The following is a 17,988-nucleotide window of genomic DNA, read 5'->3' as shown; positions in this document are numbered from 1 at the left end:
CCAGGCATATTTTTTGTACTCCACATCATTTTCGGAACATCATTAGTTTGTGACTATCTAAGGTAACGTCTCCAACAACCGGTACATAATTTGCGTGCAAGCAAGATCGCTAATACATCTTTATTAAATATAGCAGTAATAACTAAAAAAGATACATGCATCTATTAAGTATATGTCACAGCATTTTAGTGGTACGTGTGCATTATTTTAATTCGGGGTAGGTTGGGAGGCAACAACAACAGATTATGACTACAAAATGGAATTACCTGCCAACACACCTGTTTCAAGAAGTTCAGTCAAACTTTATGGAATGTTCACAGTAATGTTTTTTTTTTGTTTTGTTTTTGTTTTTTTTTTTTTCATTAAAAAACTTCAAGTCACAATTTTAAGGTAGCTCAGCGTTTACTTTTTTGACTGGCAATGCAAGTCTACGGGCACTCATTCCTTTCCAGGGGAGACGTTGGAGCGTTGTCTAATTAAGTGACTTAGTTATAGAGTAGGCAAATGGTGGTTGTAGAAATCAAACCCCATACTCCAGGGAATAGCAAGCCATTAATCTGCTATGCTTGGTCCCAGACTCCCTACACTGTCTTATCCTGTTTCATAAAATTGTTAATGCATAAATCTTAATATCTGATCTAAATTTGCTCATTGCTTCTCCAATTTTTGTTGAAATATGTTTTTCAGGTTCCATTAGATCCATATAAACTTAATACATAAGCAGGCAAGTGTATTTTCTTTATACAAAACAAGCCCCTTTAAAGCAGAGCAGCAAACAACAAAACTAGACAGCGAATCTTAACTCCCCGCCATTCACCAGGCACAGCTAGTTCGAGTGTATCTGTCTTTATGGTTTAATCTTCTAAAAACAAAATATTAGCGTTTCGTAATTTTACTGCTTTATGAATTCCACCTTTCCTTTTTTTCGGTATGGGGGTGAGCGCAAGAAAATTGAGCAATAAGTGTTTCAGAACTTTCTTGCACTTGTTGCGGAAAACAATGATTTTTGCACATGGTGTGTGTCTTAATATATAAAACAATAGGAGCGATTTAAACAATACAACTACAACATCAAACAGGTGTATTAGTTTAAAAGTGAAACTTAGTCCCTTGCGTCCGTTATATGTGGGTATGGTGTGAGCAACAGAAACACACATTGCTAAAAAAAATCTAAAAAAAGGCAACCATACTGTTTATCAACCTACATAATCTGTTCAAAAATTCAAATTTAGCAAAAGATAGAAAAACAAACAAGTATTCCGGCCGTCAAATCATTGTTTTATAACCAGAAAAAAAAACAGTTTTCTTTGCACTGGTAATACAGCTCGCAGATGGCCCGCACCAGAGACATTTGGAAGCACGGAATACAAACCAGTGGGGAATGGCAAGGCCGTTCCACGGGTGTATACCTGAAACAAGAGTAGCGCTTGTCAGCCTGCTGTCGTGGGGAGACGGGGTAGACTTTTTGAGAATATTGTCACAGACCCTTATCTTGGTTAAAAGTGCATATTCCTTTTAATGCAAAAAAACGATGAAAGCACCATCAAGAATTAGTGCTACCCAAACTGACAACAACAACAGATCACATTTCACCCCCCTCTATTTTCTTTGACCTGGATTTCTATAATAGTTTCATAATCATCACCCATACTGTTTTCTGCAGGTTATTAGTCAAGTTAACTGTGTTATGTTGTAGAAGTTGTTTTTTTCTGAAGTTAATCCCACGGATGTTGTGAATAGCTTCAAATTAACAATGACTTAAAAGAATGAAAAAGGGATTGTTTCAATAACTGCTGAATTAAACTTTCAAAACCAAGCAGCACGCCGAGTCCCGCAAAATTCCCCAAACACGTGTTTTCTTGGAGAGGAAACAAAAGAGCCCACTAAATCAATCTTCTAAAATGTGCAGCAACTCTGCGAGATCTGAAAATTATGCAGCTGCAAATTATTTCAAGGTAATTCAAATCCAAATAAGGCGTGCAAAATGTTAAGTTTTAGTACTTTGCATATTGTTAGAATGGTGTCAGAACTTACAAATACTCATGCATGACGTCTCACAATGTTTATATATGAAACTTGACTCAGGAAGCATTTTGCTGACAGAACCACACTCTTTATAATCAATGATTGAAAGTTACCTTTTTTGCTTATAATTCACATCTTTTCCGCATGTGAGATACAATAGAAAAATAATTACTAGCAAGCAGTGGGAAAAAAGTCTCTGTGGGACACATGGCTATTTTTCATTTTGAAGCAGTGTGTAAAAAATGCAAATCACAAGCTGTATTTTATCTCACCAACAAAAAGCAATTATCTATGTAAGTTGACTGCTGGATTTGGAGTTCAGCGAGATTTGTTACGGTATACACATACGGTTGCTACTTGTTTAGATGTCCAAAGTGGGGGGTTCTTAGTGAAACATTATGTTTTACAGTAGGACCCACATAATCAACCAAAGCAAACAACTTGTGACAAAATAAATGTTTGGATTAGTAGAATTTCATTTTGTCGGTTGTTTTATATACTAGCAAAAATTGTAGATTGAACTGTGTTTTTTTGCAAAGTTTAAATGAAAATTAAAAAAATATATATGATGTTCCTGAAATCATTACTTTGCTGTTTAAAACAGGAAAAGGGGGTAACCCTATGGGAAGAAGCCCTTCAGCTGAATAAAAAAAAAAACGATTTCAGCACTATCCTAGCGTGCAAATCTGCACTCTGCAGATGAGGTTTCAGTAGCTTGGATTCTCAGTAAGGTCGCTTCTAGCAAACCCCATTGCTAACCTCACAGCAACTGTTAGGTTGTCTGTTCCTCTTCCACCCAAATTGAGAGGAAATACTATCAGAAACGCGATATTCAACAAAACGCTAAATCATTAAAGAAAATACTAATCCCATACACATGATTTGTTTATTGATCACACAACAATCAACAGCGATCACACAATATCCAATTTCAAAGACTAATTTGTTAGTAACCTACAAGCCATATTAAATAATTTATCCCAAATCACGTGAACAACGTACAAAAAAAGAAGAAAAAGATTAATTCCGTGTGAAAAACAATATAAGGTTTCTAAATCATGCTTCAGCGCGTATTTTTTTCCTGTGGAGGCGGACCTTATAAAATAGACAAAATACGTAAAAGGTGATAACTGCATAAGGATGATAGTTCTTAATAGCCTGTAAATCTTGCTGATATTTTGGTGTTGGTGTTTACCGCATTAATACAATTACTAGGTTAAGAAGACCTAAACAGTTTTCCCAACAAAATCAAGGGGCAATATTATTTTTGAAAAAAAAAGTGTCTGTTAATTAATTCGGAATGTGTTTAAAAGTTACTTGTGACACCGTTGTAAGTGCAGGTAAAGATGGAAATGGTAACCTTATTTTCCTGTTTTGTTTGTTTTCCCTAACTGCGATCTTCCTGCACAAGACAAAGATGTTAGAGAGCAAAGGTATGAAATAATTCAAATTGTTTCCTAATACGTATATAAACCTCAAATTAACATTCTCATGCTAATTCAAAAAAGCAAAGAAATTTCTATAGCACTGAAATTTAAATCACCGATATGTTTCATCCAATCCGATCCAAAAAACACACAGCTGCTTTAATAAAATGCAGCCCTCCCCATGGGCTTACAAGAGTTCTTCGATTTTCACAAATAATTCCCTGAGGGCAATAACACATTAGCTAGGCAATTATTCTGTGAGATATATAAAGCGACATTTTACATTCATCTTTCATTCATATTCGTCGTCGTCAGTACGCATCGGTTTGTTTATCGTCCTTCTTCGTCTTAAATTGCATGTTGCCATCATTTATATAATTTAGTGTCAGCTTTACTATCAACACATATTTACTTCTGTCTTTGATTTGTTTGTGTGCGCTCGTGTGTGTACGTGTGTGTGTTATGCGCACGAGGGCGTGCATGAAGGGGACGCGCGACACTTTTATTAGTATATTATCAAAATGCGTGAGCGTATCACTAGCTCACATTTTTGGATGAGGGCGGACATAACTATTTCGGAAGTCAGGATCTTTAGATCACTTGGTTTGAGTTTTCCCTGTTAATCTCCACTTTCCTCCTTTTTTACTGACAGCAAATCACGCACGCACACATATATATCATTTTTGGCATAAGTTAATAATAATCTAGTTATGTGACCCTGAAATGGATCAAGTGGTCAGTTGGAGGAAGAATGAATGAGTGGATTATATTACATCACACGAGACTGAAACATATCTGGCACTCAGTGCTCAATGGGCTCAAGGCAGAAAATACTTGCATCGTGAAAACATAGACAAGATAACGAGTAAAAAAGACAGGAGCCAATGCCGTCCAAATCCAGACAAACCAACTAAGCTTATGAGCTCAACACAAGTATAAAAATTTAAACAGACAAATATAGACAATATGTGCTTGTGTGTTTTCACACGCATATAGAGTATATACTTTTATATATACAATCTGCAAATATATATAAAACCCATTCATCCATCACGGCCAATTCATAAAAACGCCAAAACTTTTTGAAGTACAAATCCACTGTATATTTACTACGGAGGCGTACCGACTGTGTGATACACATGATTTATTCATTCCGAAAGCGGTTAAAGCACGCATCTGTAGCAGGTGACACATCACAGAATAGAGCAAAATATCCACCACATACATCTTAGCCTCTTAGTCCTAGAAATATGGGCAAAGCCTAACAAATGGGGGGAAGAGGCCCAAAAATAGGGACAGATTTTAAAATGCTTAAATACTGCTCTTATAAACTTAGAAAGTTGCTACAATAACAAGTCTATAAACTCAAATGTCATTATTTTAGTGACTTCAATCCTCAGATCACCCCAATGATTTGCCAGAAAATCACAAATTTTATGAGGAAGAGACCAAAAATATGAGGTAAAAATCTAGACAGTTGAGAGGTATGAGATGCTACAAACATTATGACATATTTACATAAACTGATCTGTCTACTACAGTCCCGCTAACGGGCTGGAATTCCCTGCTAGATTTATAGCTTCGTATGATCAATCATAGGCAGGGCCGGTGTTAGCATTTTGGGGGCCCCCAGCAATTTGTCAAGTTGGGGGCCCCCTGGCCACTTTCAGTCTAAGTATCACCCTGTCACTGCCACTACTTCTATCCATCTTTTTAGTTCATGCTGCAGGCTTTTAGGAGTAGTACACATAGATTGACCTGTAGCTACAATGATCTTATTAAAACAGGCATACATACCACACTGTGTTGGCCCATCTCACAAGGGGACATTTACAGTTATTGCCATTTAGGTGTAACAAGGATACATTACAACAACTCTGTACAGGGCAGAACTAATATGCAATGGAACTCTAGGCACTGGTTACTGTTTCAGCCCCCGCCAAAACACACACACCCTCCAGAGTTCCCCTCTGTTTTCCCCATGTTGGGCTTCCCACTTATACACATTACTTTTTTTCTTCCATTTCTCACATTTTACCTGTTTCCTTCAGCTTTTTCAAGAAGCCATAACTTTATATATACTCTAAAGTGCTTTTTAAGTTTATTTTTTTTTCTTTTTACCCAATGATGGCTTGAACAGAAATGATGATTAAGGAAAGAAATTCAATGTTGCTGTTCAGCTTTAGTTTTCCTTCTGTCTTTTCGATATACTTTCTTGACCAAGTCAGCATAGTAATAACCATTTAGGAAATAACTCCATTAAGCCGCTGCCACCAGAAGCTAGAGCATTACCCAACCTTTTAATCCAAAATTGGCCTAAAAAAAAATTGTGAGTAAGAAAAAAGAATTTCATTCTTTTTTTCTTTCAATGAAGTCATAAGTTGTACCCAAGACTTAAAATTCAAAGCTGACAAAAATAGGAGCTCCAAGTAAATTAAAAAGTCAATTGTGAGGATACATAGATCCTGTATGTGAATACTGCCTGCATCACTAATCCTCCCAAAAAGACAGTCACTGCCTATGCAACCCTCTGGTGTTAGATTGGGATGAAAGCAGAGGTTCAAATGGCCACAGTCATGTATTTCAAGTGACTGCTGAAATACATATATATAGCATGCCTACTAACTCCTTGATCTTAACCCCAAAGGCACCCAGCTGTATATGTGTCTGATGTTTGATTGTGAGGAAAGTGAAAATAAATAATGACTGCAATAATGTATTCTACTTTGCTGCTACCAGGCAGTACACTGCCCCTACAGGAGCTAAAGTAACTTTCTTTGTATACCTCTGAGGTATGTTAGAAAAGTAAAGGAAATGATGACTACACAATCCCCAGCACCCTCATAACCTACGGTAAATTTCTGTACACAAACATCTGAGCAGGGATGTTTTAGAATGTTTGCGGGTGAGGGCAGAGACCATTATCAGTTTTTATATATGAAGTTCCTGAAATCATTACTTTGCTGTTTAAAACAGGAAAAGGGGGTAACCCTATGGGAAGAAGCCCTTCAGCTGAATAAAAAAAAAAACGATTTCAGCACTATCCTAGCGTGCAAATCTGCACTCTGCAGATGAGGTTTCAGTAGCTTGATTCTCAGTAAGGTCGCTTCTAGCAAACCCCATTGCTAACCTCACAGCAACTGTTAGGTTGTCTGTTCCTCTTCCACCCAAATTGAGAGGAAATACTATCAGAAACGCGATATTCAACAAAACGCTAAATCATTAAAGAAAATACTAATCCCATACACATGATTTGTTTATTGATCACACAACAATCAACAGCGATCACACAATATCCAATTTCAAAGACTAATTTGTTAGTAACCTACAAGCCATATTAAATAATTTATCCCAAATCACGTGAACAACGTACAAAAAAAGAAGAAAAAGATTAATTCCGTGTGAAAAACAATATAAGGTTTCTAAATCATGCTTCAGCGCGTATTTTTTTCCTGTGGAGGCGGACCTTATAAAATAGACAAAATACGTAAAAGGTGATAACTGCATAAGGATGATAGTTCTTAATAGCCTGTAAATCTTGCTGATATTTTGGTGTTGGTGTTTACCGCATTAATACAATTACTAGGTTAAGAAGACCTAAACAGTTTTCCCAACAAAATCAAGGGGCAATATTATTTTTGAAAAAAAAAGTGTCTGTTAATTAATTCGGAATGTGTTTAAAAGTTACTTGTGACACCGTTGTAAGTGCAGGTAAAGATGGAAATGGTAACCTTATTTTCCTGTTTTGTTTGTTTTCCCTAACTGCGATCTTCCTGCACAAGACAAAGATGTTAGAGAGCAAAGGTATGAAATAATTCAAATTGTTTCCTAATACGTATATAAACCTCAAATTAACATTCTCATGCTAATTCAAAAAAGCAAAGAAATTTCTATAGCACTGAAATTTAAATCACCGATATGTTTCATCCAATCCGATCCAAAAAACACACAGCTGCTTTAATAAAATGCAGCCCTCCCCATGGGCTTACAAGAGTTCTTCGATTTTCACAAATAATTCCCTGAGGGCAATAACACATTAGCTAGGCAATTATTCTGTGAGATATATAAAGCGACATTTTACATTCATCTTTCATTCATATTCGTCGTCGTCAGTACGCATCGGTTTGTTTATCGTCCTTCTTCGTCTTAAATTGCATGTTGCCATCATTTATATAATTTAGTGTCAGCTTTACTATCAACACATATTTACTTCTGTCTTTGATTTGTTTGTGTGCGCTCGTGTGTGTACGTGTGGTGTTATGCGCACGAGGGCGTGCATGAAGGGGACGCGCGACACTTTTATTAGTATATTATCAAAATGCGTGAGCGTATCACTAGCTCACATTTTTGGATGAGGGCGGACATAACTATTTCGGAAGTCAGGATCTTTAGATCACTTGGTTTGAGTTTTCCCTGTTAATCTCCACTTTCCTCCTTTTTTACTGACAGCAAATCACGCACGCACACATATATATCATTTTTGGCATAAGTTAATAATAATCTAGTTATGTGACCCTGAAATGGATCAAGTGGTCAGTTGGAGGAAGAATGAATGAGTGGATTATATTACATCACACGAGACTGAAACATATCTGGCACTCAGTGCTCAATGGGCTCAAGGCAGAAAATACTTGCATCGTGAAAACATAGACAAGATAACGAGTAAAAAAAAAAAAGACAGGAGCCAATGCCGTCCAAATCCAGACAAACCAACTAAGCTTATGAGCTCAACACAAGTATAAAAATTTAAACAGACAAATATAGACAATATGTGCTTGTGTGTTTTCACACGCATATAGAGTATATACTTTTATATATACAATCTGCAAATATATATAAAACCCATTCATCCATCACGGCCAATTCATAAAAACGCCAAAACTTTTTGAAGTACAAATCCACTGTATATTTACTACGGAGGCGTACCGACTGTGTGATACACATGATTTATTCATTCCGAAAGCGGTTAAAGCACGCATCTGTAGCAGGTGACACATCACAGAATAGAGCAAAATATCCACCACATACATCTTAGCCTCTTAGTCCTAGAAATATGGGCAAAGCCTAACAAATGGGGGGAAGAGGCCCAAAAATAGGGACAGATTTTAAAATGCTTAAATACTGCTCTTATAAACTTAGAAAGTTGCTACAATAACAAGTCTATAAACTCAAATGTCATTATTTTAGTGACTTCAATCCTCAGATCACCCCAATGATTTGCCAGAAAATCACAAATTTTATGAGGAAGAGACCAAAAATATGAGGTAAAAATCTAGACAGTTGAGAGGTATGAGATGCTACAAACATTATGACATATTTACATAAACTGATCTGTCTACTACAGTCCCGCTAACGGGCTGGAATTCCCTGCTAGATTTATAGCTTCGTATGATCAATCATAGGAGGTTACTTGGCTAATGGCCCTGGGACCTTTACAAGCCTAGCTAAGAGTTTATCCCCAAAACAAGAAACCTCTTGGGGGGGGGGGGTTAGAATTCCAATTTCCCCACGAAAACACGCGGATTGACTCGCTAATATAAACCGTTTACATATATTGCATTTTCTTAGCCATCGTGTGCGAGGTAGTGACTGCTATGGCTTGAAAGTGACATCAGTTTACCCGATTAATACAAACATTGAACTAAATAAAAATGATAATTAATTATTTTAAGTGGCTATCTAAATTAAAAAGAAAAAAAGATCTTTAAATGTTAACCTAAACGTTTTAACGACTGCTCCTGAATTTGAACTTTGGGAGAAGACACGTGGTGCGTAACTGTGTACAAGCGGTGGGTGTGTGATTTCAGACTGCGGGCATTCATGCCCAGCGAGTACAATGCAATAGTGCCCCCTACAGCTGCTGTAACAGCAAAGGCTGTTCCTGCCGCATCCTAGTAATAACGCAGATAGAAGTTCTAAAATGCTAAACATTTACTTGCAATCTTTGCTTACCCTAGAAGTTTACTGACTTTAAAGCTGCAGCTTGTATCGCTACACTGCCAAATGATTCCACTGACGCAAAAGATGTGGTATCCATGGTGCAGAACAGGAGTGTAGCCAGTGAATCCAATTTTGTACTCACATATGCTTATTGCTGCCCTATCCCCAATCTACCTGGCATTTAAAAATGCTCATATCACTCCAGACGCTGCACTCAAAAAATAAGTGTGTGTAACATTTTCAGCTGCTCAATCAAAAAATCTTAGCGGTATTGTTTTTAGATTTGCAGTCCTCTCTATAAGCGAGCTATATATGTGTTTTTAAAGGCTTTAATCTAGATGGTTATAAACATAATATTGTTTGATAAAACCCCATTTTTTCTAAAATGTTCAGAAAAAAATGTACTCTGTAGAGTACAAAGGGTATGCATGGCTACATCCTTGGTGCAAACCACCAATGCATGCATTGGGATGGTGGCGTGGCCGATACCCCCCCCCCCCCATCTAACTTCTGGGTTCCCCGAAGTTTTATTGTGAGAGCCAAACTTGATTTCCCTTATGCACCTGTGGCTACTCCAGGCATCACGTTTGCAAATCTTGGGCTTGTCAAAGCAGCTTCTTCCAGTTTCTGCTACACCCACCCGGTTGCAACTCTCAAGAACATATGACCTCTTTAAACCAAAACGACTTCCAGTGGACAAGTCATTCTCACGTTTATTCGTGATGTTACTTTTGTTCTTGGTGACTTCTGATTCCACTGCACTGAGTGTAAACATCGCTTCCACCGAAATATTGTTCACAAGATAAGTGCATTTAAGTTTACAACATCGCGTTATATATAGTTTTGTTCTCTGTCCTACAAAGAATTTTTGTCCTGTTCTGACTTCTTCTCCCGTACAATCAGTTTGCTTGGTGCCTATGTCTTTTTTACTCTCAGTTGTATTCTTGCTTTAATTTGTTGGTCATTCACTGGAATGGTAATTCAACTAGCCGCCTACTAGGTTAACAAATACTAAATAAACAAACGCATTAAATAATAAATAAAATGCCACTTTTCTTTTCTGCGTTGTAATGCAAGTTGTTTTGAATGTCTTAACCGTCTTAAGTCTGACATTCTAATTATCTGCGAATCTACTTTCCGTTAAGAAAATCAACGTTGAAAAAAACATACAAGAACTCGTTAACCATACCTCTCAACCTTCCATCTTTAAAATGAGGAACACGACCTTTCGTAATGTGGAACAAACAGGCAAAATGTGGAACATGCACTAGCAACTTACTATCAAGTTCATCTAATAAGCCCACAGGGTGGTTAAAATGTAATATTTTTAATTATACAATAGTAATTTTAATAAATTAGTATGATTCAGTTCCACTGAATGTGTGACATACCCTTTCAATGTGGAACTTCGAGGAAGATGAATGTTTTAAGACCCCAAATGAGGAACGTTCCTCATAATGAGGTACGCTTGAGAGGTATGTAACAGCTCAGAAGTTTAAAAGTTAGATGCTAAACCGCCAGGCTTAACTCTCAACTGCCCTCAATTTTGTGATCGGAATTTTGCCTTGCTCCTCCAATAACTGAAGATTTTGGGAGAAAGGGTGGTGGATTACACGGGTCACACTTATGCAGTAACGGTCAGATCTTAAATGAAGACAGTACTGTTCACATGCAACAGATTTGCGCAGCTTGAGCGCTCCACGTTTAATTTCTCCACGTTTTTAGGTTTCTAATACTATGATAGGAACGGACCGCATTCCTAAGTCAGGGTAGAATTATAAAGTTAATACAATGTATTGCTTCCATAGCTGATGGTAGTCAAAAGTGCTCTACTCAGCACCCGCACTGTGCCCAGAATTGACCCCTTCTGCAGTTATGTGCTTGCGGCATATCTAAGTACGACTGCAGCTTCTTTTTTATTTGACTCATTGTTCCTGTTGCTATTGGAACTGTATGGGTATCTTTCATCCACATTGCCCTAGTTTGTGCCCCCAAATCCTGTTTTTTTTTTTTACTTTTTGTCTGCCTGTACGTAAGACACTGTAGTCATATAGAAACACTACAACTACTGACTCTAATGCAGTACATTTAAATGTCTACTGGGCACGTCCGGAATTGTAAATTTAACGTTATAAATGAAAAAAGTACAATAAGCAAAAAAAAAAAAAACGAAACGTTTACACCATTCCTTTCCCACCTGAAACGTGTATATTTACTTTGGATAAGCCAATAGTTAATTCTACTTATACAATGGAGAAGGGTCTATGAAGTGTAGAACAAAGCCCACCTTTTTACTTACAGGCAGGCCAAATGTTAAAACTTAAGAACTGATGAGTCTATAATCTTCAGAGGCTCAGTTAGTAGCCAGTTTTAGGCATTTCGCTCCACGTGCACAGTTTGCAAGGCTGCTGTCTCGCTCTCGTTCTCGTGCTCCGAATTTCTTCCTTGATTGGTTACTTCACTTCATCGGTGAACGCCCTGCAATTATGTCAGATTGCGTGCACAATCCCCGCCAGCCCAGTCTTTGAACTTCACCGCTTTTGGCTGGTTTTCTTGAGATTTTTCACATTTCCAGCCAGGTGCTTTGACAGGCTAGACACCTCATAGAGTGGAAACTGTGCGCCTGCAGTAGATTGTAGGTCTCTACCACCTCTCGCACATATCCGGATCTGTTTCAATTTGGGGATCGCTTACCTTGCTCTCGTCACTTTCACCTTTAAGGCGCGTCCTGGCAAAGGAAAAACACAGCTTTACTTCGCTTTTGGTCGTTACTGTTCCGAATAATTGGCATGATCAGCTGAGAAAGAGAGCAGGTGAGCTGATTTCTTCTTCTTTTGCTGGTTAAGAAACTCTTTGATCATGTCCAAGCCTGCAGATCATATCAAACGACCCATGAACGCTTTCATGGTATGGTCAAGAGGCCAGAGGAGAAAGATGGCACAAGAAAATCCCAAAATGCACAATTCCGAGATAAGCAAGCGACTTGGAGCGGAGTGGAAGCTACTATCAGAAGCAGAAAAGAGACCTTATATAGATGAAGCTAAGAGGCTGAGGGCACAACACATGAAGGAACACCCTGATTACAAGTATAGACCGAGACGCAAACCAAAAAATCTGCTTAAAAAAGACAGATATGTGTTTCCCTTGCCTTATCTTGGAGACACTGACCCACTAAAAGCCGCCGGGCTCCCCATGTCAGCAACTGACTCTTTACTGAGCGCTTCAGATAAAGCAAGGGCATTTCTGCCACCAACTTCTGCACCTTACTCACTGATCGATCCCAGCCAGTTTAGCTCTAGCGCCATCCAGAAAATGACTGAGATGCCCCACTCTTTAGCTACCAGTACTCTGCCCTACGCATCTACGTTGGGATATCAGAATGGGGCTTTCAGCAGCTTGAGTTGTCCAAGCCAGCACACTCATACTCATCCTTCGCCCACCAACCCGGGGTATGTAGTGCCCTGTAACTGCACTGCTTGGTCAGCCTCTAGTTTACAACCTCCAGTGGCCTACATACTTTTTCCAGGCATGGCCAAGGCAGGGCTGGACCCCTACTCGTCAGCACACGCTGCTGCTATGTGACAAAATAAAATGGGAAGGAAAAGTGACCTAAGAGGTAGGCACTTGTGAAATCGAAGTGCATGAACCTGAGGACCAGGAAAACATAACGAAATGCAATGACAAGAATGCAGGAAAACATAACGAAATGCAATGACAAGAATGCTGACAATTGCATCATTGCAATCCAACAAGACAGTGACTTGATATTCCCTGTAGTCCCCGGTAATCATCTTTACCGCCAGTTTGAATTTTTGGGATTTGTTGATGCTCACTCAGGCAAGTGTCTATGATCGAACTGTAACAGTTGTACAGACCCTGATGCTTTTAACTCTCTGCCTGTTTGAAACACGGCAGTTCGATTAATTTATTAATGTAAAAATATTCTATATTATTATGTTATTTCACATGGATACGAACCCTAACGTTATTTCACTGTTACTATTTTTGTTGTTAGTTTTGCACATTAAGAGAAAGAAGTTCACAGCGCACTACTGCAATGTTATTTCACCCACAAAGGTTGAATAGGTTATTTCGGTCGTTACTGGTATCAGTTTGGGGAAGGGGTAACAGCTGGGGGAGGGGCATGTACCTATCAAAAAGCGAAAAAATACTTTGAGTGGTAGTGTTTTGTTTATTTTTAACAATCGTTATGTTTTGTGATATAGTGCAACTTTTCTGAATTTATTTTAGAGAGAGAGAGAGAGATTCAGTCACGAAGTCAAACAGTAGTGCTTGTAATTTAAAAATTGACACGCGAATTTAAATGTTTAAATGCTGTGTTTGAAAAACATAAATAGTGTGAACCCAGAAAGATTTTACCTATCCTTTTTACGTTTTTTTTTTTCTTTTTCGGCTTATTGCTGGAGGAAAAGGTTTTGAATAAAGACAATCTGAACAGCACCCCGTCTTTTGTTTTATAACACAGTTTAGTCTGTTTTAACAAGTTGCATTCCTCTATAAAACAAATGAATGGCAAGTTTTGGATATCTGAGAACGTGTGTGAATGTATGGGTGTGGAGGAAAGTACATATTCTCTATTATATTTCAATGGTTAGGCAACATGGAATGCACATATTATTGATTTTGTTCGTTTTCCAGTTACAATAAATTGTCTGAATAAATACGCATATTATACTCGAATCCACTTTAAGTGTGAGCGAATTAATGCAGAATCTAATTTGCCAAATTCAGTTTCTGAATTATCACCAATGACTAGTTAATTATTTAAAAGTGGACGCTGCTGTGAAGGCGTGTGTATAAACAATCCATAAGTACCGCTGATGTGCTTCATTCATCGTCTGGCACCCCCCCACACACACACACACCATTGTATCCGTGTTTCCATACTAATAGAGAAAATCTTTTTACTACCAGCCACATGGCATTAAACCTGTAGAATCGCTGTCCTATTTATCAGAACTGTACAGAGAAAACACACAGTGTTTTATAACTGTTTAGCATAACTAAGAAGGCCTGCCCAGCACTAGTTTGTGGACCAGAAAGAATGTGGCTTACTTTTCTAACCCTTTAAATTCTAAGATGCAGAAATGCATTGGTGCAGAATGCCCCCCCCCCCCAAAAAAAAAAGGTTTTCCGTTGTGCAGTGTCTTCTTTGGTCAGTTGATGTCTTAAGGGACGGTGCTTACATAATTACCCGCTGTCGAAAATAGCTTGATTTAGTGTCAGCACGTTTATACTAACTGGTTTTGTTTCATATATTTGGGTTAGTTTATATAACTGATTTGTTCAATATTTTGTTCTGATGCTCCAAAAACTACCAATTTGGAGAGAAAAGGTGCTGAATTACATTTATTAAATTATTATAATAATTACAGATACATACTTGTTTTACTTCAGAAAAGCATGTTAATTATTATGTTAACTTTTCAAGTTAGCATCCTAATATTAAAAAGCGGCCCTGGTTGTTTCTGGATTCTTCCCTGGTTCTGAGGGCTATATCTTGAGAGCTTTGGAATTCTGTTGAGAAATACCCCCCAACACACACACACACACACACACACACTGACACTTATTAAGTCAGTTTTGACAGACCAGTAGTTTTGACAGACCAGAAATAGCAGAGAGCTTGGACATACACGGGTCATGGTAGCTCAATCAGGAGCAAATCTCAACAGAATCAGGAGCAAATCCAGAAACAACCAAGAACATTTTTAAAATAGTATAATCTGCCACCTTTTCTCCAAAAGGCACCAGTTTTAGGTGGGATTAAGAGGAATAAAGATAACTTTTGGGTCAAAATAAGGGACGGCTGAAGGAATGTACTTGGTGAGTCAGATGACTTAATTTAGTAGTGGGGGGGGGGGGTACCCAATAGTTACTCATTATTAAGCTAGTAATGAGTGGATACTTAAATGGATAAAACATAATACTATCAATCACAAAAACATCATGTAATGGAAAGGGACTGAAAAATCTGTAATCGTTTGTAGAATAAGCGGTGATGTGTTAAAACGTGTCTGTGCATGTACTTGCATATATATTTTTGTCTCGTACCTCTTTGCTGTCTCAGAATGTTTCTCATTGTGCCCTGCCCCTCACAGAATTTTTATTTTCTGGTAAATCTGTACAGATTACAGTCAGTGCACAATGCCAAACACAGTCCAAAAAGCATAATAATGCAAAACCTGTTATTTTATTGACTTAAAAATAATAATAATTAAAAATGTCCAGCATATGAGGTCTTTTTTCTTTCTCTTCATTATTCTTGTCTTCGTCCAAAATTATTGAGAGTAGAAATTGAGGTATATTGTCCGTATTGTCTGTGTCCATCTGAATGGCTGTCTATCTGTCTGCATTTTGCCCTGTATATTATTTGCATTGTCCAAGTGCTAGTCTTCCTGTTAATGGCATATTCTTTTCAAATAACTCCTCCATATTTTTTGGCAGTTAGAGCGTGTAGTTATCCAGTTTACCCTTTCCTATGGTCCTAGTTCCTTTGTACAAGCCTTCAGGCTGGTACAACTTGTTTTCTTTCAAGTTCCCTTGTAAAGCATTCATAGGTCACTACAGGCGATCACTTGCTTCCTAAGGGAGGAGCAGCCCAGCCTACGTTTGACAAGAGGCTAAACATCAGTTTGACGCCCAGCAAAGGCCAGCGGATTAGCATATTCTTTTAAACAATTAGAGATTGTTTGAAATACTGTTAGGATAGGCTATTCATTAGTACGCCAAGTGAAGAAAGAAAAACTGTTTTTCATTTAAAGAGTAGAGGCTGCCCATCTGGCTCCACTGAATACAAGTGCGGTGCTTCTTGTGTGCCTTTCTTTATGAAGTGCTCTTCAGGGACCAACGCCTGAATTAAACAGCGTAACACAATTAACATACACGGAGCTGAAATGGATGGGCAAGCTTAACAATAAATAGATCTGCTAGTACAGTACACGTTAACACCCGCAAACAGTTAAGGAATTGTTAAAACAACCCCCCCCTGGGAGATTTATTAGTGCCATGAATCATACCTCTTAACTGAAACTCATTATGAGGAATGGTCCTTAGTTTGTGTCTTAAAAATTCTATGCTCTGGTGTGGTCCACATTGAAAGGCTTTAACGTACATTCATTGTTAAGCATTTTTTTAGCAAACATCTTTGGCAAATAGCACTGATTCATATTAATTCATCAACATATTGTGAGTGTAAATAAGCAGTTATTAACAATGCTGCGAGCTTCCTGGTTTAATTTATTAGGTAAGCGTGTATGTAAGTGTTCCACATTTTGGTACTGGAAGGTTGAGAGTTATGTCATAAATCAACTTTGCAAATTAAAATAATTCCTGGTTGTCTGATCTGGAAAGACAAACTAGGTTGGCAACATTTTAAAATAAGATCTCCGATAGATTCGTATGGTAAGGAATGAACACGAGAAAAATAACCAACATTATTGAGGCTGCATGATTCTGCAGCATCAACAAGAGCATGGGGTCTGAGAACTAATTGTGTAGAGACTTGTAATGCACCCAAAGGACAGCTTCTGTCAGTCCTTAGGATAAGGAACATGTTTCATTGACCTTAATGATCTTACCTAGAATCATTTCATAAACTGTTATACTGCTTATAGGCTACCCCTGCCTCCTTATCTCTCGCAAGTCAGATTTTTGATTTATAGGCAGTAATTGTTGATGGCAAACTTAAGGTCACTGAGAGTATTAAATGTTTCAGAAAGGGCTTTGCCCAACATCTGCTCTGACTGATGTTTGTTTCCCTCTAGACAAATGGCCTTGCACTTGTCATCAGATACACTCTTTCCAAAGACTGTCTGAGCCTTGGCAAGGTTATACCAATCGCTCTTTTAAGGAAGCCAACGTTATTGTCGTATGGATAATAAATCTAACAAGTGTGAGCTGCGTTTTGCATGGGACTTGCTTGACTCATAAGATATTTTTGCAGTAGCACCGTATGTATTTACATGTTATGTAAACGTCTTGCAGTATAAACTGAAATAAACCCCACATACACACTTTGCTGCGGAAAATTATATTACCATTTGACAAGGATATGTATAACCAGTCCAACTTTTTCGGTCCTTGAAAATGCAATTCACTTTTATGCTATTGCAAATGGATAGAGGTTTAAGGGTTGACCAGAAACCTCAGAAATGTGTTTTTATATTCTGGATAAAAATGCAATTATATTGTGTGATTAGTTTAATAAGGACAAGAAAGCTTTCTGCCTATACTTTGAATAAATAAATATTACGCTATTGTTTAGGCCCCTCTGTGTTTGATCCCCTCAATCTTTATTTGCGAATCTTTCGAGCCAGGACACCCCTAAATCGGGGTACTTGTGTGTCTATGATTTACCAATTAATTAAAAAAAAAGCATGTTCTCTTTTTGACTAACAGCAAGGAAGTACACCGATCGCAGTACTTAAATGATCAGTAACGTGCAAGATGGGTCATGTGTTACTTTGGACAAATAAAATTCATTCAGTAGAGGCCAAGCGTCTAACTTACCAGACTGACTAGGGGGTTGAACAAACTTGAATGAACTGAGTGGCAGCTAGGGCTTGAACACGAC

At 37.9% G+C, this 17,988-nt stretch overlaps 1 protein-coding gene across 1 annotated transcript; it reads left to right on the top strand.

Moving 5' to 3' along the window:
* The first annotated feature begins 11,942 nt into the window (after positions 1-11,942).
* SOX14 (SRY-box transcription factor 14) lies at positions 11,943-13,853 on the top strand. Its single transcript, XM_044070108.1, has one exon. The coding sequence runs from the start codon at positions 12,252-12,254 to the stop codon at positions 12,972-12,974; it is 723 nt and encodes a 240-aa protein (XP_043926043.1). The 5' UTR covers positions 11,943-12,251; the 3' UTR covers positions 12,975-13,853.
* Positions 13,854-17,988: the final 4,135 nt, after the last annotated feature.

Source organism: Protopterus annectens, chromosome 4.part1 (genome assembly GCF_019279795.1).
Source record: "Protopterus annectens isolate FY-2018-M chromosome 4.part1, PAN1.0, whole genome shotgun sequence".
NCBI classification, from domain to species: Eukaryota; Metazoa; Chordata; order Ceratodontiformes; family Protopteridae; genus Protopterus; species Protopterus annectens.
Note: the sequence above shows the minus strand (reverse complement) of the source record. Positions and strands in the feature narration are given on the sequence as shown.